At 36.9% G+C, this 22,107-nt stretch overlaps 1 protein-coding gene across 2 annotated transcripts; it reads right to left on the reverse strand.

Moving 5' to 3' along the window:
• Positions 1-1,314: 1,314 nt before the first annotated feature.
• Positions 1,315-21,323, reverse strand: LOC144647147 (serine/threonine-protein kinase Chk2-like). Of its 2 annotated transcripts, none has more exons than XM_078506901.1 (18): positions 21,095-21,323; positions 18,397-18,521; positions 16,754-16,800; positions 15,446-15,480; positions 15,031-15,096; positions 14,864-14,919; positions 13,815-13,855; positions 9,989-10,082; positions 9,754-9,807; positions 9,381-9,445; positions 8,468-8,567; positions 7,920-7,958; positions 7,722-7,769; positions 6,176-6,339; positions 5,334-5,449; positions 4,483-4,568; positions 3,357-3,434; positions 1,315-2,231 (listed from the first exon to the last, which is right to left on the reverse strand). In XM_078506901.1, the coding sequence occupies exons 1-18, from the start codon at positions 21,312-21,314 to the stop codon at positions 2,124-2,126; spliced, it is 1,542 nt and encodes a 513-aa protein (XP_078363027.1). In that variant the 5' UTR covers positions 21,315-21,323; the 3' UTR covers positions 1,315-2,123. The 2 variants fall into 2 exon arrangements, with proteins under 2 accessions (XP_078363027.1, XP_078363026.1); XM_078506900.1 differs by having other exon boundaries at positions 1,315-2,234.
• Positions 21,324-22,107: the final 784 nt, after the last annotated feature.

Below are 22,107 nucleotides of genomic sequence, written 5' to 3' on the forward strand. Positions count from 1 at the left end.
TGTCTACGTATACTGTCCATGGTTTCCTTGAAGGTATTTTTGTGGAATTACATTTCAAATAGCTCCCAAACGATTTCTATCTTATTCATGTCAGCGAGCCTGGAAGCAGCTTTTCATGCTGTCAGTTTGAAGTAGCCATGGGGTGAAGAAGGAGAGGGGAGGGGAAGGAAATGTGCCGCTCCAAGGGTATGGCTTTTGAACTGCCTTGCTCTGGCCGCTGGATGGTTAATATATAGATTTTTGAGGAGCACGTGAGATCGCGATCGTGCAGAAACTAAAAAAACAATTCAAGTTCCCAGTGATTTGCTACAACATACTATACTGCACCTTTCCTTGTTTTTGTTACAATCTGATCAATTAACATGAAAAGAAAATTAGGCCAACAAACCACTTAGAACTGGCGTAACGGCTGGTTTTCAGTTTTTAAGGGGAAGGAGGTGAGGTAGTAGGAGGATTGAGAGAATTTGAGGAGTGAAAACGGTGGAGGGGGAGGGTGGAGAGAAGGGAAGGGAACGCCCGCTATAAAGACCCCGATTGGTTCCCTTCCCCTTTATTAAACCCCTTCCCTTCCTCCTTTTTACTGGGCAATAGCACAAGAATCAGCCTTGGTTTCTCCCGTACGCTTTTTAGACCTGACCCGGAATTCTTATGGTCAAATTCAATAGCTGAAGCGCGTTTGCTTCAAAACGATACAACAAAGCGAATCGCCTGCGTTGCCAGACTTTTGCGTTTTTCTTGAGGGAAACAACCCGCGAGTTTGATGCAAGGAAATCAGTGGCGGTCCAATCCTTGAACCGAGGGGGCCCTTTTTGTTTGTGTGCACCCCAAAAAACGTTTAAGCATGTCAGCCATTAAAAAGAAAACTGCCTTTTTCCAATGAAAAAATAAGGAGTGGACGGGGGCACCTGTCCTAGATCAGCCACTGGAAATATTAGAAAGAGGCACAAAGACTCTAGTTATTCTAGCAAGCATGGCCAGATAAGCACTTCCATTCAGGTTCAAGTTGAGTCCTTTTCGAGCGGTCAATTATAAGAAAGCCACTATAATCTTTAACGTTTTGCTCTCCACTCTACTTACAAATTTATTCATTGCCAATTTCTGTCCGAAGTTCAGTGTTCGGTGAGGGCGCTAGTAAGTAGCATGGAAAACTTGGATCCGGGGGAGGGCACATATTAGGAGTGTTCTATAATAGCGGTGTTTAATAACAGACGGATGCGCCTATAACCAGGGTCTTTTTCGGTGCATTATATTATCTTTTTCCATACCATACCACCTACAATCATGGAATAACTCAAAGAAGAAGACTCTGATATCTCAAACTTCATTTCTTTAATACCGAAGCAATAATAAGTTCGATTTTGAACAATAATTCGTCTTGTTTGACAAGAATACAATGTATACTTTGCAATTTTACATGTAACTGAGGGTAAGAAATGGTCATGTACGAGTCAGTACCAACTAATTTTTTAAGTGCTCCAGTGTTCCAGATAAGAGAGTCATAGTTCAAAATCCCGACGAGGTCAGCTACCTGACCTGACAAATTCAAAACCACTAGTAATTTTGTGAGGGCAGTGAGAATTTGTCGCACTTGTATTCCTTTTCACATTAAAATTTTATCTGGAACCTTGGTGCTCGTACACTGTGTCTAAAGATACTATGCAGTCATGCTTTAGAAACCACTGACATTATTAGTACAAAAAAGTTGAAAAAGCTGACGTTTCGAACGTCAGTCCTTTTTCAGAGGCAGTAGTAGAACCTCTTAAAGTCTTCTGAGCCTGCGGTCTTCATAAGCTGGTTGCTAAGCAACATGACATAACAAATTGACGTCAAACTGATGTGTAACGTTTTGGAGCACACCATTTTTCGAAAATAACCATCGTAACCTTTTCGGAATGTTCGACAAGGATTTCACAAAAAAAAAAAAGTGCCAGTATCCCTGTGCAGGTACATTCGTTTCCTTAAAGGCGTCCATAAAATTATTTTAAACCTTTCAAAAGTATACTGTTTTAACATTATAACGCCCATCTACCATCAAACAAAAAATCTATTCGTCCTGTTCCAAGACACCACCGCATTCATTTCTTTTTCAGTTCAGCAGCGCGTGACACAACTGGGCGATTGTGTCACGACAGAACTGTGGTGCTGTCACTCTCAACACTGTCAGTGGAGATCCGTTTCCGTCTTGGCCCTGGAGTGTCATCTTCGTCAGAAGGATGTCTCTTTTTAGGCACCTGCTAAAATGAAAAAAACATTCAACTGGTGTAGAGCAAACTCTTCCCATAACCTTAATATACACATTAAATTTGTCTTAAATTTTTTTTCAGAAAACAATTTTTATTGCCCATAATAAGATGGTCGTTGTTAAAAAACAATCATTATCAAAATTAAAACTATCGACTTTTCCTGACTTTGACATGAAATTCATAATTACTTTAACCAATTTCATAACTTTCCCTGCCCTAGAAAAAAATCCTTTCTTTTTCCTGACGTACGGAACCATAATACGGTCCCATTATTTCCTTTTCTTGCTGCTATTGTTTATCATAATGAACTGCTTCATAAAAACCTTCAGTAGAAACAAAAATTAAAACCCTTAAGGAGACCAATCTGGTAGAGGCTCAAGCTTTTTTTACCCCTAAAAAACATTTTTTATGCCTGATCAGTCTAGACCGCCAACTCAGTATAATGGTGTTTCTTATTTCTTCACGTGCAACCCTAAACGAGACTTTGATGGCCAAGGTGATCTGTCCTGAACACCTAAGTGAGACCAAAATCTGTAATTTACACCCCTAAGCGAGACGACGAGCATCCCTGTCCCATTCGCTAGGGGGTTAAATTCCTAATGATAATCATTTTTTTGGAAATTAAGACGGATTCCGCTGGAAGTGAGCAATGAGTGCAAAAATTAAGTACCAAAAATTAAGTCTGCTCATAGCACGGCAACATTTTGTATACTATTTAAAAGATCTTACTGTAATTCATTTGCCTTAGTGACCCCGTAATTAAATTCTAAAGCATTCTCGAGAAAATCAAAGTCAAACCTCGTAAAAATGTTCAAAACGCGCGCCATTTTGTTTTGAACTGGCGTGAAACGTCCGTCTTAACTAAAATATAGATAATTTCAAATCCATTTTTCTCTCGCGGGGTCAGCTTGAGTGCTATAGTTTTGATAGGTTTTTGTCAGCTGTACTGAAACTGTTATCATGCTATGAAATCTCTCTGGTAACTTTATTTTTGCCTGTATTGCTCGAATGTCGGACGGAAACCATCTTAAAAACTTTAAACTGTTTTGGTTGCTCGGTTGTTTCTCCCTGGAGACGCTCCAAGTCTAGCAATTCAATGTGTACAGTACTCACAGGCCCAGTGGGTGGAGGCATGTCGGATGATACTGAGGACATCAGCTTATTTGCTTTGTCTATTACCTCCTCGTCATCCTAGGGACCATATCACGACATATGTAAGTTATTTTTAGTGATAAACAAATTAGAAACCTTCCCGTCAAAGGATAAAATAATAGTTTAATTCGGAAGATAAACATTGAAAACGTGATAACAAACTAAAAAGGAACAAGGAACGCTAAGATTTGAGAAGATGACGAAGGATAACAAATAAGGAACTTGAAAACTTTCAGCTTAGAGCAGTTTTCAATTAAGTGTTTTAAAACCAAAACCAAAGTAATCACTCTGGCCAATCACCAAAGACACAGACAATCCAGTGAACCAATCAAAACTTGAAGCAACTACATGTAGCCGGCGCAAAGCGCGGGAAAAGGTGCGTGCGCGAGTCACGATTGGTTTCGGTTTTACTTCTGATTGGTTTAAAAAGTGGCGCGAGATTTTTTTACCAATCGTGCGTTATCTACGACATAGCTGCTATAAGCTGAAAGCAACAGTATATGTGGAGGCAATGAATAATGTTAATAAGAACAAAAGTTCCAGATACTGCGTGGGACTAGAAAATTACATGTAAATAAAATAGGGATGGAAGGTGCCAAAAAGGATATTTTTTAAAAGAAACCAAACGTTTCGGGCAATAGCCCTTCTCAATGAATAATGCCACTGTCATGGATTATTCAGCCCCCTGTTGGGTGAACTTCTACAATGATCATGTTTCAAAAGTATTCTTCGAGTTATGTGTTCACTGGATGCCTACATATCTTTCTCATTACAAAGTTAATCTTTAGATTCTGCTGTCATGCCCGATCTGCTCAAGAAGGCTGTGAAGAGTACAAGAACTACAGTCGGGTGGACATCCATCTTTCCATTTATTTCCAAATAAATTAAAATAGTGATTACAGCTCGCTCGCCTGTTAGCTGTTAGCGTGTTACGATAAAATAAAACGGCTGCTTTATGGGCTAACCAAGGTTGGTTGTCAGTAAATTTATTGATGGGAAAGACAAGGTACCTTAAGAAAGTTGCACTGTGAGGGAAAACCTGACAAAAGTGAAGTGTGTACCAACTAACAAATAACAAGAAACTTACTGAGATCCATGGATGTTGAAGAGCTTCATCAACAGTAATTCGCTTCTTTGGATCAACAGTCAGAAGCTTCTTGATTAGATCAATGGCTAAATAACAAAAAAAAAAAACAACATGACCAAGTGAAAGTTATTATCTGACCTTTAGTGAACATTGGGACCGATTTTGTTTTCTTTTGTTGTTGTTTTTTTCTGCACCAATCACAGCAAACCAACGTGCATAAATAGCGACACATAAACAATCGACCTCATCGCCTGATGAAGACTAGCAGTTTTGCAGTCGAAACGTCGCGATCAACATCTCAAAGCGATTCTATCGTGAGACAAACGAATAAACGTTCATTCCGATCTTACACCACGATGAACAATATTCACTTCTTTAATGACAATGTTTTTTCTAATTTTTTCATTTATCAACAAAGAAAATGTTGGGCATTTTGCATAGACTCTTCAATCATTCATGTCACAAAAAAAGAAAAAAAAAAAGGAAAAGGAAAAAGGAATCTATAAAAGCACAAGCAGTAAGTACTAGCACTATTTCATTGATTGGAGAACAGATTTTAAAACCCTTCAAGTGATCCCTCAGAAAGTTGGAAACACTTTCTTTTATTGATGCATGTATCTGTTATTGTGCGCCATTTAATTACGTTGATTTTTCTACCCTCCACAATACAGGACCCCACATGCTTCTATCCTAAACACCACCGTGTATAAATAAAGGTAATTTACTTATTTTACCTATTTACCGAAGGGAAACCCCCAACTTTGCAATTATATTTGGGTGGACGTTATGTGACTACACAAAACGGCTGCGAAGGAGACTCACTAAGCCCGTAATGAGTTCGCAGTTAATACCTGTTGGCGAGACAGCTTTCCAGTAAGGTTTTGGAAAAGAGTACAGTCCTTTGACAATCTGTTCGTGAAGCGTATGCTTCTTTATTTCCTCTGAAAAAGGAGGATAGCCTCCAAGACTGCAAGGTCAAAGAAAATCATCAGCACATTCATAGTAATTAGAGGGAAGTGATTACAAAGCTCGGCAAACTTGAAAGAAGCAAACAAAGATCCCAAAAAAACCGGCTGGAAGATCGTGCACTATCAAGGCCAGAAAAGCGGACAAAAACACAGAACAAAGAAATTAGCCGGGCTTCTGCCTTCATAACCATTTCACTTTTTTATGTAATAGCACTTTCGGTTACATGCATTAACAAAAGTTGCTTTTACGTTTCCATCAATCGTAATAAAAACAGCAATCATAGTAATTTGCAACCATGCCACAATCGTTTCTCTCAACATTATTTTTAAAATTGGGCAATGCCAAACAGTAATACAGGCCCTCCTCCTTTTTATGCCAGAGCAAAGAAGCCATTTACTAGCTAAGCAGTGAAAAACACTTCATTTGAAACAACAAAAAAGCTGTGGTTAACTTTAAATCCCAGATTAGCATTAGCTAAGTTTTAAACAGCTGGTCGTTGGATTCTGAACTGCAAAACAGCTGTTTTTTCTCTAAAATCGTTAAACAATCACTTATTGAAGGTGCGAAGCACCGATCATTGAGGCACACTCTCAGTTTTGACATTGGTTCCAGACCTCTCATTTGTAGACCGAGCCCATTCGCAAAAAATACGACTGTTTTGCAGTCTACATGGATTCAGACCATGTACTATGTGAACAAGATCCCTTGTCATTTCCTCACTCACCATATAAACAATATGACACCCAAGCTCCAGAGATCAACTGCTTTAGAGTACCCTCCCATGCCAGCTGTTAGGAGAACCTCAGGGGCCAAGTAGCTCGGGGTACCACACAACGTCTTCATTAGACTCTGTTCTCCAACAACTTTAGACAGTCCAAAATCAGTGATCTGAAAAGAAGAGATTAGCAATTTTGATATGTTTCAATGCCAGAACAGTTAGTGAACTGCCTTCTTAAAGCCGATCCTTGATTAATTGTATTAGTCATCAGCCGTAAGAATTAATGAATTAAAGGTGGTTAGCACCTGGAGTTCAAGATTTTTCTTACTTTAAAAACACTAACAAAAACTGCTACTCAGAGACTATCTTTCAACAGCAGGCCCATAGCCAGGATTTTGCATGAGGGGTGGGGTGCGTATGACCGCCGCAGACGCGAGACTGTAGGGGGGTCTGGCGGTATCCTCCCTTAGGAAATTTTGAAAATATAGGTTATCTGAGACAACATTTCGTGTTTTTTAAAGACAGTTTGTTAGGAAACAAGGCAGGTAAAAGTGAAAGTAGCAACGAAAATAATTCTGGTATATTTTTAAATTCAAAAGGTATTTTTAGGAAGAGAACCTTCAGCCGCTGGAAGTTCTTCGCTCACAGCGAAATCACTTTCTTCCTTGCGTGGCATTTTACGGACAAAATTGTCCATGATTGACATGATTTGCCTGCCGCCTTTTTTGTTCTCTTTTTCTGGTTTTGTTCTCTTCGGCCCATTCTATTATGGATTCGTCAAGGAACTACATTTCAATACCGAGTGCCATGTTCCAAGCCCAACAAATACCCAATCACCTCTCTTTATGGTAGCACCTGGGAATATTAATGGCACTTTGAACGGTAGGACTGTGCAGGACATTGTTGAAATTAACCTAGAATCACACAGTTTGGTCCAAAATATACCACACGAATCTACAGATGGTGGACCTTCAACCCAAAGGACCATATTGAATGTAAAAAGTCGAAGTACAGAAATACCAAAATTTTTCCTTAATTTATTTTTCTTTATTTATTTCAATTATTTTTTTTTCACAAAAAGCAGACTTCCAAGGTTCGTGAGGGGGGGGGGGGTGTAGATGCACCCATCCTACCCCCCTCCCTATGGGCCTGAACAGTAGGAATGTTTTTAAGCCCACAACGACAATCTTCAACTTCTGAAGAAAGAAATGGTATTGACCTGAGGCCACGGTAATTAAAATTTTTAAAAGGATTTTGAAACCCATGTGAAATAGGACAATGAGAGTATGAATTTTTGTCAAGAACTTCCAAATTTTGACAGAATGATGCAATCATGCAGCTGTCGTCTTCCATCAAATTGTATAGAACCAATGTCTGCAGAGTTAGATAATCTCGCTTCATTTAATGCATGCAATGCCTGTAGTAAGCTAGATAACATTAAGAGTTATGCATTCATAGTTTTTAAGATGGATGTTTTTTTTTTAATTTTTTAAGGGATGGCCAGGTAGAAAATGCAGATCTTAAGTAACATTTTAAAAAAACTTAGACATACCTTGATCACAGTTTCATTCTTCTCAGAAAATAGAAGAACATTTTCAGGCTAAAAAAGACATCAAAGAACTAACATCACTGTGAATTTTTCATACTTCAATTTATATCATTTATAGTTCATACAATTATTTTAAAGTTATACTTTTACAAGAACTGTCATATTAATGTTAAAAGAAATTCAAATCACATTACATTATACCTTCAAGTCTCTATGTGTTATCCCTTGTTCATGTAAATACTGTCAAATAAATATCACATTATTCAGCAGTTATTTTAAAAGAAAATGTAATGTAATGATCAAAATTATTTGAAATTATTTCATTTAACTGTGGCAGTGCCTTGAACAATTTTTATTTTTCTCTACAGCTAACAATGAAATAAGACCATAGTGTGCAGTGCAAACACATTCTCCCCAAAACAAGGGCAAGAAGACAGATAGGAATTACTTACTGCACCAGTAAATAAGACACAAACTCTGAAGTTTAAAACCCAACCAAAAAATCCATGTTTTACTGCTGTCAATTATTATAATGGCGACAGCCAACATACCTTAAAAAACATGGATTGAAATCTAGCAATCACATTACCATCAGTCGTGACATTTTGAACCAGTTAAAGTGAAATTCTGTTTGCTGAGAGGTCCGCTTAGATGAATGACAGCAGTGAAAATTAAACGTAACCGTTGCCTTGGGCAGTGTCTGCATGTTATTGCAAGCCACAGCAAGTCAAAGAACAGAAAGCACCCACCTTTACTGCTACAAGCATCTGGTAAAATAGCAGCTTTGCAGTAGGCTCCTCAAATCTTGTGACACTTACAACTCGGTCAAACAGTTCTCCACCTTCTACACTGCAGTTATAAATCAACACACAACAACAAAACAGAAAAGAGAAGATGGCAAAAGTTTGTCATTTAAATCTGTCCTCTAAAAAATGCACTCAAGACATATCTAAAACCAATAATAGCATTAAAATGATATAATGACCATGTTTTTTTGAAAAGTTTTTGTCAAGTATTTTTGAAAAACACTCTCTTTGCCAAACGATTTCCAGAAAATCACTTCAATGGACACCTCTGAACAGATACTTCTCCTAACAAGGAGCCTCTCCTAGGCTGAACACTTCTATAATGAAAGAGTCGGGTAGCAGCTCTAGAAAGGTCTCAGTTACATGAATGACTTGCTACTCTTCAAGAGAAGAATAGAACAAGCAACAGGAACAATGCCCCCACCCCCCAAAACAATAGCAACTGCCATACTAGAGGACCAACTTGGTAGAATTACAAGCTTAAGAGAGCTGCTACACTTCTTTCCTATAACGGAGCATTGGACATGACTAGAAAAAAGTCCCATCTGGCCTTCTGGACAAGCAGTTTTTCCTGTCAGGTGAGTAACTTTTCATGCTCACTTCAGACTTGCTAGATTGACAAGGGCTCAGGTGAGTCATCTGCTGACTAAAACTTTTCAGTTCAGTTCAGTTCACTCAATTATGGTTCAAAATAAAACAATTAACTTAGGCAAGCAGGTATTTTCTGCCCCAGCAGGCAAGCAAAATTCAGGGTATTTTTAATCCCCGAAGGTGTGCAATATCAGTTGAATTAAGTGAAAGGTTTTAAACTTATTATATTACATGACACCTATTTAATATAATAAAAAAATGGTACAGTTCTAGAACGATGTACAAGACTTCGTCTGTTTCATAAACATCCTCAATTCTGATCACACATGGCTGAAAGAAGAAACAACCTTGTAGTTAGCAAGTTCTATAGAGTAACTGCTTATTAGCCAGTTGTAATTCCCTAATAGCTTATAAATTATTTCTCATTACATTACTTTATCAAATAGCAGAAAAGTGATTAAAATTTAAATCTTATGTTCTACACAAGACTTAATTGCAAGAAAACAGGAAAGGAAGGAAACAAACCAAGGGAGAACAAGCAAAATAAAAAATTATTATTGATGGGAATCAACTAATAAACAGGCTAAATATCCAACAAATTGCTGGATGAAATATGTATTTAATTTTTAAGTAATTACATGATGAAGCCTCTTCAGTATTTCCACCTCATCCCTCAGAGCTGCTTGTCTGGGCTGAAAATCAAACATAGAAGCTTATTAATTAAAATAAGTTATATTGTGACTTATTCAGCTAATTTATTTCAAAAGTCAATCCTGAGTTTTTAAGTGTTGAAAAGCAAACAGTTCAAATCTCAACAGAGGCTAAATTTTATTCTAACAATTTTCAAATAAAAAGACCAGACTTGGAACTCACCCCAACTGAAAATGTTTTCTTGCTGATAATCTTGACTGCATATTTTTGGCAAGATCCCTTGCTGAAAGCTAGGCGCACCTCACCACAAGCACCTCTGGTAAAACACAATAAGACAATCAATCAGTCAATTATCAATCAATCAACCTTTACTAAATATTTACACACAGTGACTAAGTTAAGCATGTACTGTAAGGTTTGCTGACTTAAAAGAAAATTAGAAGTAAGGGAATGCAGAGAATATAATGAAATCACAACACCGTAGCCACTGGGGACGGAATTTTCCAATTTTTTTATGATCTTAGTGTGAAAGTCAAAAAGCCATGAACACTAAAATTTGATTTCCACTTTGGTTTCACAAAAAAATACATTAAATTAACAATGAAAAAACTGCAGGGTAACAGCCAATTTTTTAAAAGGAAATGTCAGTGATTGAAGCCTGGTTTTGCGACTGATCACAAGTGACCATTTGTTTGTGCTTTCCTTAAGGTTTTATCTCACATCTGATAAGATCGGTGGCTGCATGACAAAATCAAATCAAGGTATTCATGGATTTTTGACCTGACAATAAATGCCTTAACAGCAATTTTGCACATTGTTTTTTTATTTTTATTTTTTTATTTTTTTTTATTGATAATCAACACTTTACAAAATTAGAGGATAAGATTTAACCTATACTTATGTGCAATAGATTTTAACTTTACAATTTAGTTTCTCAAGGCTTTTTTTTACACCATATACTAAAACATACAAAATTATAGGTACAACAGGAGTAATTACTTTACCTTACCTAACTTATTACTTAAGTTTACTTATTCTAGACGTTTTCCTCAAATGCTTTCCATTTTTTGTTGAACACGTTAATCTGATTTGTCTTAAAAGCAATATATTTTTCAGTTTCGTATTTGATTTCTAAAATTTGTTTGAAGTGATCAAAGTTGGGTTTAATTCCTTTTCGTTTACAGGTCCAAAGATACGTTTTTCCTAAAATTATTATATAGTTTACCAAGTCCATTCCCTCCTTCAGAATTCCAATAATAACATCACGTAACAAAAGACACCTGCAACTACCAAGCCTATTCAAAATATTAACGGTCACCGTATTCCAAAAGGACTTTGAAAAAGTGCATTCAAACAAAAAGTGATTGATAGTTTCTCGACTCACTTGACAAAAAGTACAGTTAGGATTTGTTACGTAGCCTATTTTAAACAGGCGGTCATTTGAAAAGAGAATAGAATTTAACACCTTGTATTGAAAGGAGCGTACATAAGGTTCGCTTGCTACCCTCAAAGGTAGAAGGTATGCCCATGAAATTTGATCTTCTCTCAAATCAAATTCTAGACCGAGTTTATCCCATTTGCTAGGTTTTTCATATTTGAGTTTTATTAAGTGACAATAGTAATTTCGACATTTATAATTTTCTATATCAATAACTTTCTTAGAGCTAGGCACATTGCCACGTGGGTTCGGTGGGACAGATTGTCTTAGACCAGTCCAAACTAAAAAGTTTGTATTTGATAAACCTTGTATTTTCATGGTACTGAAAGACTCAGTATTTGTCTTATCAAAAAGCAGGTCCTTTGTAAAAACAACACCATTATTAAAGTAATGCCTATAAAAAATAGTCCTGCCCTCAATCAAAATTTCTTTATTATTCCATAAAATATATTTGTAACCTCTGTCAGGGTCTGCGCTTTCTCTTAATTCAGACCACCATGATAAAAGTTCAAGGTAAAAGGTTGATGAAATATTTAATTTATTTACATCATAATTGCATTGAAAGAAAAATAAACCTCCTTGGTTGCTCAAAAGATAATTTAGGTAAAGCTTCCAAAAACCAGAGCACTCTACATCCATAATTCGTTTCAGCCAGCTTAATCTTAATGCTTTTATCATGTTTTCATAGTCGATCATTTTAAGACCACCTAAGTTAAAAGGTGCGTATGTTGAGCGTCGGGTAACTTTATCTTTCCCATTCCACAGGAAGTTAAAAACCAAGGAGTTAAATTCTTTTACTACAGATGACGGAGTGCTTAAAAAAGAGCTTGGAAAGATCATTTTTGGGAGAAGGATTGCTTTAATTATGTTAACTTTGCCATGAATGGAAAGGTTTCTTGACTTCCAAAGATTTATTAACTGTGCAATTTTCTTCAATCTTTGTTTAAAATTTTTTTCAACAAGTAGCTTGACGTCATATGTAATGAAGATACCCAAAAATTTGACAAATTTTTTCCACCTAAAACCAAGTGGTTCCTCTTCACAGTCCTGAAGAGATCCAATCCACATGGCTTCAGTTTTCATGACGTTTAATTTTAATCCTGAAATTTTCTCGAAGTAATCAAGTAATTTAAGCAAAGTCTGAGCAGAGTTCAAATCAGCTAAAATAGTAGTTGTATCGTCAGCAAGCTGTAACAATTTAGTTTCCGTGCCATCTAACTTTATCCCTTTGATGTTTTCATCATTTCTAACAGCAATAGCCAATATTTCATTAGCTATTACAAAAAGATATGGAGAAAGAGGGTCACCCTGTCGCACCCCACGTTCAATATCAAAATAGTGGGAACATAATCCATTGTTTATTGTGCAACTTTTGACATTTTTGTAAAAGGTGTTAACCCATCTTTTGAAATCAGGTCCAAAATTAAATAGATCCAAACACTTATTAAGAAAATTCCATTCTAAGCTATCGAAAGCTTTTTCAAAGTCAATGAATAACAGTAGACCTGGCAAATTTTTAGTTCGCGTGAAGCTCATTATATCAAGAATTGAACGTATGTTTTCCCCAATATTTCTACCTGGAATATATCCTGTTTGATTTGCATGAATTAACACTGGTAATAGACGTTTCATTCTTTCGGCAATAACTTTCGGAAGCTATTTTTGCGTCAACGTTTAAAAGTGAGATTGGCCTCCAGTTTTTAAGCTCACAGCGATCCTGATCCTTTTTTTCAATAAGCGTAATCACGGCCTGCTTCTGGGATGAACTCATTTCCCCCTTTTCAAATGACTTGTTAAAACATTCCACTAGAAGTTTCCCAACTGAAGCCCAAAACGTTTTGTAAAATTCTACTGGTAGTCCATCATTGCCTGGAACCTTATTTAAAGGAAATGAATTTAAAACTTCAGTGCATTCTTCTAGGCTAATTACTCCTTCACCGCTTTGTCTGAGTTCTTGAGAGAGAGTCGGTATTGGCAGGTCTTCATACCTGAAATATGATTCGTTTTGTGGACAGCAGTTATGCTTGGATTTGTAAAGGTTCTCATAAAACGTCTTTTCAGCTTCCAAAATTTCATAAGGGTTGGTAGTGATCATGCCGCTCATGCGAAGTTTCCGAATATGCTTTTTTATATGATTACGTTTCTCTAAATTAAGAAAATATTTGGAGTTTTTTTCTCCGTGTTCATGCCAGCGTGCCCGGGATCTCACAATTATACCCTCAAGCTTTTGTTCATAAAGTTTCTCAATTCGTTCTTGTACCGCATTTAAAGCTGCTGAATTTTTTTGGGACGGATTGTCTTTAAAAATTTTATAAGCATCTTGAAATGGCTTGTTTAACATCTGTTCTTCAGCTTTTTTTTCCTTACATTTCTTCATTGAGTATTTTCTCGAATATTTCTTAATATTATATTTTACCCAGTCCCATACTGATCGTGGGTCTTTGAGATCCTTCTTCCCTTCTTGTACCCAAGTAGGTATTAAAGAGTTTATTCTTTCAACATAAACCTCATCGCTTAGTAAGGAACAATTGAGTTTCCAAATGCCGGGACCCTTAGCTTTATCATTGACGTCTTGAAATTCTATTGTTATTGCGAAACAGTTAAACTCACCGTCCAATAACCGTGGACAAAACATACTTCTCCCTTAAATCCTAAATAAAACAATATTATTAATAATATCAAAATTAATAATAATAATAATTATTAATATCCTTTATGAAGCCAAGCAAAAAAATCTTTTTCTAAGTGAAAGCATTGCAATACACCAGCAAAAATATAACCACTAAATAGAAAAAAGTAATTTTGAAAAACAATAAGAGGAGTAGACAAAATTGGCTAACATGTGTGATTCATTTGGGAGGTTACAATAAATATCATAATTTTTGTTTATATATAATCCCATGCACTCAGTTGCGAGTGACAACCTGGACAATTGTAACCTCCAAATCAATTATAACACATGGCATGATTTTGGGTGGTAACAAGGATGTAAATATGTTAGCTGATTCTGTCTATACACTGTGAGAAAGTTTCATGCAGGAGTAAGGTTCAACATGTGATCAAAATGTACATGTAGTTAATTTGAGTTTTAAAATTCATGAATAATTTTTGTTATGAGTTGCTTTTGCAGTTATTGCTTTAAAGCTGTAGAAAAGTATCTTTTACAACAAAAATTATCCCATTTTATTACATAAAATGCAGTGGTATAGCGAGTGGTAGCAAATCGATAAAAATGGTATGACACATGTGTGAATTAAAATGATATCCACACATGTGTGATATCACTTTTGACCAAACAGCTCGCAGAGTTTGCCATGTTTCAATGCTCAATGGGCCAAAGTTTATCGATATCAAGTTAGAACATCTTTGGATCTTCCTTGGCAATCTTCGGAAATCTTCGGAAAAGTTCGGAAAATGTTCGGAAACATTCGTACAACCTTCGGACAACATTTTGAAAATCTTTGGAAAAAGGTCAGAAATCTTCGGAAAATCATCAAAAACATCGTAATTAGTAGGTTTATATAATAAACAGAATAATACACATAAACATAATAAACATCTCACTCATTCGCTGCGCTCACTCGCGAGCTATCGATTTGAACACTCGAAGATGAATTTCATATCTCTGCGCAACCATGTATTATCCTCTATTTACATACCTCTGGAAGTGACTTAAACTCTTCGTCAGCTTGGCTGATATTCTGAAATACATAAGCTACAAAAAAAATTCCTCATTTACACATAATACTCTGTCATGCTTAAATACTGTAAAATGATTTCAATTTTATTTTTAATAAATAATTATTCATATGATTAAGTCTCTTACCTTTGTGTTTCTTTAATGATAATGCTATTTCATCATTGTTTTTTATTGGATGTGTATTGTTTCTACCTATAAATGATTAAAAAGATTATGAAATTTAATTGATTAGAAAGTAAAAAATGAGCTTATATACTATTAAATGGTTTTTTACTGTTTACAATAGTAAAGCCACTCCTAAAGAGACATGTGAAAGCAAATGAAACAAACTAAATGAATTTCCAAATGACAACATATCATTTTGCTTTAAGTTGAGTTCTGATTTTGGGAAAGGATACTCATTGCTCTAGAGGATATGGTTTTGGTGTTATACCAAAACTAATTCTCCTGACTTACATTAAAAGAAATGTATCGCAATTAGTAGGATAATTAATTGAGCATCAGACAAATGGTTGAACTCATGAAACAAATAATAAGTTACCAATTTTTTCTCCATTGATGAATGTCCCATTTGAACTGAAAAATAAAATGAAATAGAGAAAAAGTGCTTGGCAGTCTAAACCAGGGTTGTCAAAATAAGCTGGCAACCAGCGCATTGACATGGCACGAAAAACTGGATTTGACCCGTACCTTTGACCTAGGTCAAAGGTGGTAAAGACCGTCTTTGCCAAACCTCTGTCATTCCTTTGACTGCGGCAAATACCATCTTTGATTTTGGTCTAAGGTACCACGCCTTTGACGTTTATCAAAGGTGTGACAAAGGTACAGTGAAATGTGATCAAATGTGATGTCAAAGGTACCTTTGATTCGCGTCAAATCTGTTATAACTTTGACGCGCGTCAAATCCCTGTCAAAGGCGACGTCAAAGGACTTGCTTACCTTTGACATCTGTGTCAAAGATAGTCATCCATATTTGTCTCATCTTTGACGCGAGTCAAAAGTGGGCAAATCCAACTTTTTTTGCCGTGATTTCACCGGGTATTTAGAATACTGATCAGCTACTCCAAAAATATTAGTAGGTCAGTTCTGAGTGTGTGTTATCAAGTTCTGAGTGTTTCGTAGCCGCCTACTTTTTGGATGGAACCTGCTACTCAAAAACCCACTGACAACCCTGCTAAACTGACAACCAATTTGTTTTTCTTTTGTTGATATTAATTTAAAGTTATGAAAGTTTTGAGGTTTGACTGGCTCAATCATCCTGGCATTTCGATTCAACAATTTTTTAACAGTAACAAGCCTTGCCAAACAGCATTTGGGTGCCAAATGTTTCCAATACAATTCGGGTTATAACTTCCCTCTGTTAATAAGCCCCCCGTGTTATAGGCCCATCTACCTGTAAACAGAAAAAATACATCCAGTTATAAGCCCCCCAGATATAAGCCCCCTCTGCTGGATGGCAGTACTGAACAGGGCTAAATGTTGACTTATTATGACTTTTTAACTAAAAACGTATTTTGATCAACACTGCCCTGGCTCATTTTGAAACGTTCTTGAAAATTTTGCTTATAAGCCCCTCCTCGAATATAAGCCCCTCACAAAGTTGTATAAGCCCAGGGCTTATTATCAGAATTTTATGGTTTTTTAAGGAGGAATAGGGTGTCTGAAATTCCTTCTCCCATATCTTAACATTACAGTTCCCAGTTCCTGCCTTCTCTTCTTCTGGCTCATGTAGAGTTCCTGTCTCCATTACCCTTTGCCCTGGGTTTTAACCCCCACTCATGTCTCCCACTTTTTATCCAACAATGTTGAATCAAAATCATGGAATCAGGGCTTTAAGTGTAGGATTTACCTTAGATCTGTTATAAATACATTAAATGTTCCATCTGCTCCATACTCCTAGAAATACATATTGAAAAATAATTGAACTTGTGTTAAAACAGTGCAAAATCAGAGAGTAACGACCCACATTCCAATTTAGCAGCCTTTTCCTATCTGTTACTTTCAGGTGGTCACAACTTATGGGAGCTTGCTAATTTTGAGTAGATAAAATGCAGTGTGGGCCAATCCATCTTCATAAACTGAAAATGTTTTCAAATACACAGAGGATGAAAAGTACAAAATTAATAAGGGTCACCTCCCTTGGAGAGGAGGGGGTACTCCAATATAAGGGCTATACGGGTATGTGCCGCTCAACATGGTATGCTTTTTGCCTCTCTGACTCTGGAACAGGGTATAGAATTGAGCCTTTTGACACTGGAACAGGGTCGATTTTTTCCCTAGAATCCTGATTAAACATGATCAAATTTGAAACTCCGCTCCTATCATCCCTTTATCTCTGAGCCATAGACGAAGTCAAGTGAGCGTATTGTGATATATGCTTGTGTTTTTATATCTATCCACATATATTTCCATTGTGGATATTGTCTGGAACAGGGTATCTATTTTGCAATGTTTGTCTTGAACAGGGTTGCAAATTCAGCTTTTTTTCTCTGGAACAGTTCCACAGTCTCAGAGACTCAGCGGCACACCTCTGTAGTAAATTTAAGGGAGTACCCCCTAGTAGTCACCTAAACAAATATCATTACCATTTTGATACAGGTTGTTGCATTTGTTATTTCCATTGTTTCTCATAACCAGACAAGTCCAGTTTGAGGTTGCTGCTTCCAGAGGATCATAACTTTTGGGATTTGAAATTTTATCACTTCTTTTTTTTTTTTTTGGGGGGGGGCAAAGATTTCTTTGGGAACTTATCGGTAAGGTACAATAAAGGAAAATGCTGGAAGGTGAGCTATGAAACTCATCTAGGGACAGTAATAAAACTCCCAAGTCATTTAACATTACAGAGGCTGTATTAAGATGTAAGCATTTAGGAGATGAGTCTCAAAACTCTAAGCAGTACTTACAAAGATAATAACCGGAATACAGATCAAATTCTACCTAAAATAGCATCTACCCGAAAACAACAGCCCTGGATCAAAGAGAAACCAACTTATCAAAGTCTATTTTTTGTTAAAAGTAAAAATAATAGAGCCATAGACCTTATGCAAAAACGGTTATCATTCATTTCTCTTGTTTGGTCAAGTTTCTGAAGACGCTGACAGTGACACTTGATAGTATATGGAATTATACTGCTATAATTCTAGAAGTTTCAGTGTTTTTGACCAAAATTTAAGTTAAAGAATTTAATTTTGTTGGCAAATGATTCTTCTGGATGCCGAAAATTAACAGCAGCCATATTTGCATTGGGTCTATTACTTGTCAATATTCCACAGTACATCTTAAAAATATTATTATCTATAGTCATAGACATGGACGGAAGGATTCCCCCCCCCCCTCTGGAAAATCCTGTTAAACCCCATCCTTTCCTTTAAAAATTGTGGCTTTTGAGACCCCCACCCCCTAGGAATTTCCAACGACCTTTCATGGGGTGGGTATGGATATTTTCTAGAACTGCACAATAAAAACAAGACTTTGTTACTTATATTAACATACCCTGTATAATTTGAAATGTTTTGTGCTGATTGCTTGATACTGTGGATTCTTTTTGAAAGCTCTTGGCTCAAAACAGATGTCATTGTTTGCACCACGGCCAAATGTGTTCACATCTTTTTCAAGATCTATAGAGAAATCAAAATACTACTATTGATTATGGAATAATTAAGATCGGGACACATTAGGTGACAAGTAGCTGCAATATGCCTCGGGGACAAGTTGCTGCAACATGCTGCCTCCTGTGACATGGTGCATTTTTGCGACAGTCTTTGTCACTGTGACAGCATTTTGTCGCTGCAATCAGTTGCACGATTCAAACCAGTTTGAGTTCGTGTGACTGATCGCAGCGACAAAATGAACAAAAACAGTGTTGTCACAGCATTTGTACACTTCTGCGACAAGTCGCTGCAACAAAATATGAACTAACCAATGAGAGAGCGTTATGTATTTTGTCATATTGAATTGGAAAGCTAGTTCACATTCCCACTCTTCAAAATTTGCTGCATGTACACCGAACAAGGGCCTTGTCACAGCGACTTGTTTTGAAGCAGTACACACAGAGGGACTTGTTGGGGGACCTGTCCCTGCGACTTGTCGTCTAGTGTGTCCGGACCATTATAATAAACTACCAGTAATCACAGATGAGGTAAGAGGGTCTGTTGCTATGTTGGGCTTTTGTGAGATAAATATATATATTTTTATTTTTTTCTATTTCAAATATTACTTTTACACTGTAAAGCAAGCACTGTGACCTCTTGTATATGGTACTATAGAAATGCTTTTCTTATTATTTATACCATACCCCCAAATCCCTGGATGACCCTGATAATGCACTGCCTAATTTGGGAACTAACACCATGGTAAAAATTTTGGGATTGCTTAATTGAACAAAACCCTAGGTTGAGTCTTTTTGGCAGCCAGAGGAATTCTTAAATCCAGTATTACTTCTAAAATTGGAAAATATGTGATCCCACCACATGTTAAGCCCTAGCTAAACGATCAAACATTTTCATCCAACATCATGTTGAAAGAGCATGTTTGACTCTTTAGCTGCCTCTCTCAACATTGCATTTAAATGGGTTATTCCAGAAAAAATCCACACACCCCCGACGGATGGGGTCGTTTTTTAACCCCCCTCTCACCTGGATTTCCTGAAGCACAAGACCCCCCCTCCTGTCTGGCTTTCCAAGACCAAAGACCCCCCTCCCACCTGGATTTCCAGAAGAAATTATTATGCTTAAATTTAATTAAATTTTAATAGAAAATATGCACAATCACGGCTAGAAGATGTTCTTGTTTAATTTCTAAAGCATCAGCAAATATTAAGCTAAGAAATTTCTATCGCGTGGAACTAAAATAAGAAAGGAGCAAAAATACGAAAAAGTGAACAAGTGTTTACATTCTTAGCTCATTAAAATCAGTTGCCCTTTATTCTACTCTGCGCTAGATATGGTCCTAAAGTAATACGATTAGTAAAAAATATGATAAAAGAGTCAAATAGTCATTCCTCTTCACCTGCTTTTTGAGACATAAGGTCAGTCCTGTCCACTAAAGATCGAGAACTTCTAAATCAAAATCTTTCGAATAACAAAAGTCTAAACTTCTTTTCGCTGGGTCTGGGTACAGGTAGAAATGTGTCAGGCGTTTCACGATCTTCGTTGCAACAACGTTGTGAGATCTTGTGACGGGTTCTCTTTAATTTTGTATCTTTTTTTAATGTTTTCTGCAATAAAAGGACCTGTGAAGGACTTAGATTATCATTTATGTCAGGTGAGAAATATATGAACAAAAATATAATCTACTTTTTCAGGATCTGAGGGCGCTGAAGTGTCACCATCCCGAACTAAATGTTCGAAGCGCTTGAATTATCGGTTGACCCCTGCAGAAAACTTTTTGAAGTTCAACCCCCCTTCCCGCCTGGATTTCCAGAGCCTTTAACCCCGCCTCCCGCGAGAATTTCCAGAATCCTATCAGTCGGGGGTGTGTGGATTTTTTCTGGAACAGCCCAATGGTTTCTTAGATCTAGATCAAACATTTTCATTCAACATTTTGCTTCACGAGCAAATGCTTGATCGTTTAGCCACCTCAAAGCAAGCCCAAGCAGGAAAAAGTAACCAATCACAATCTGAATCTATGTGATGTCACACCATATTTTCAGTGGTAATATGCACAAAGCGTTATGTGGGCTCACTCTGGTAGATGTTTGATTAAACATGTTTGCTTGTTTAGTCACCCCATGTTGTGTGCGACCAACACCATGTTGGCCAAAAATGTTTGATCGTTTAGCCAGGGCTTTATAAATTATAAAAATATAATATTCTACACAGGACCATGTGCTCTCCAATTTGGGAAATAAATCTTGGACAACTGCTTGAATGGGATTTTACACTAGCAATATAACTACATTGTACACGAAACAATGTGCTGTCCAGTTAAGGAAACTACTGGATAACTGCTGGAAACTTATTTTATGAAATTGCTCAAGTTCTTCAATTGCAACAGTTGCGCTGAGCTTTGATAATTTATGTAAACTGAATATCACAATTATTCAGACATCCCTGAGGCCAGAACTACAAAAAGGCGCAAAGTGTGGAAAAGGTCAAATTAGAACTACAATTTATCTTTTCTTCACTAGATGTTTTTCCTTTTATAATACGTAAGGTATTTCAAAAGCTTTTTAAAAATTAAAATCACTCACCGATTTTTTCGAAGCCAGTACCCAAGGGAAACAATCTTCCCCAGCTAGAGATCTTGTGTTCTTCCTCGTCTGACATTCCATCTACAACATCCTGAGTGGGAAGTGTAGCGGCAGTACCTGCCGAGTCCATACTTGCCGAAGAAGGGACACTCTGGCTCTGGGAACTTGAAGATGTTCCCGTACTTGTACTGTTTGACTCAGGAGTTTGACGATCGGCCATGTTGGATAACTGAAGGAGTCATGGCAGACTGGAGACTGGTAACGAATCCTAGTTTTCGCGCCAAAACGTGAAAGACATGACACGACGTCAAGACACGACGAAATGCATCACCAGCAAAATCTTCATTTTTTTGCCTTTTTGCGAAAATACCAAATTCGGCGTTACGTTCCGGCCCTCCAGATCCATAGTAATCGAATAAGAAAGTTGCACTCTCACTCAAAATGACGATTTTTTCCCCTTGTGATGAAAAGCCACCACGTAGATCACGCCTAAGTTTCACTCCAGATCTACCAAATACTGTCAGATTGAAATATAAAATATGAGTTCAACGTTAGGGTGAATCTACGTGGTGGCATTTTCCCAAAAAGAACCAAAATGCACATCTCAAGTTTAAAAGTGGCAGTTGGATCTGGAGTGAAAAAAAAAAAAAGACTTGAACTTAGTGGCAGCTTTTCATCAAAAGGGAAAAAATTGTCATTTGGAGTGAAATAGTGCCACTTTCTTATTTGATTTATACTATGGACGTGGAGGGAACATTACGCCGAATTCACGTGGTGGCATTTTTCCCAAAAAGACCAAAACTTAAGATTTTAAGTTTCAAACTGGCCGTTTTTGGAGGATCTGAAGGGAAACTTATTGGAATTCTTTTGACCAGGAGTGAAAATCAGGCTGAATCCACGTGGAAGCGTCTTTCCAAAAGGCCCAAACTACAAAGGGATTTTAAAAATGGCAGCTGTTAATCAGGGGACCTAATGCATCTATGTGGAATGAAAATAAGGCTTTATCTTCCTGG

This window comes from Oculina patagonica, chromosome 3 (assembly GCF_052425735.1).
Source record: "Oculina patagonica isolate OP01 chromosome 3, crgOcupat, whole genome shotgun sequence".
Taxonomy (NCBI): Eukaryota; Metazoa; Cnidaria; class Anthozoa; order Scleractinia; family Oculinidae; genus Oculina; species Oculina patagonica.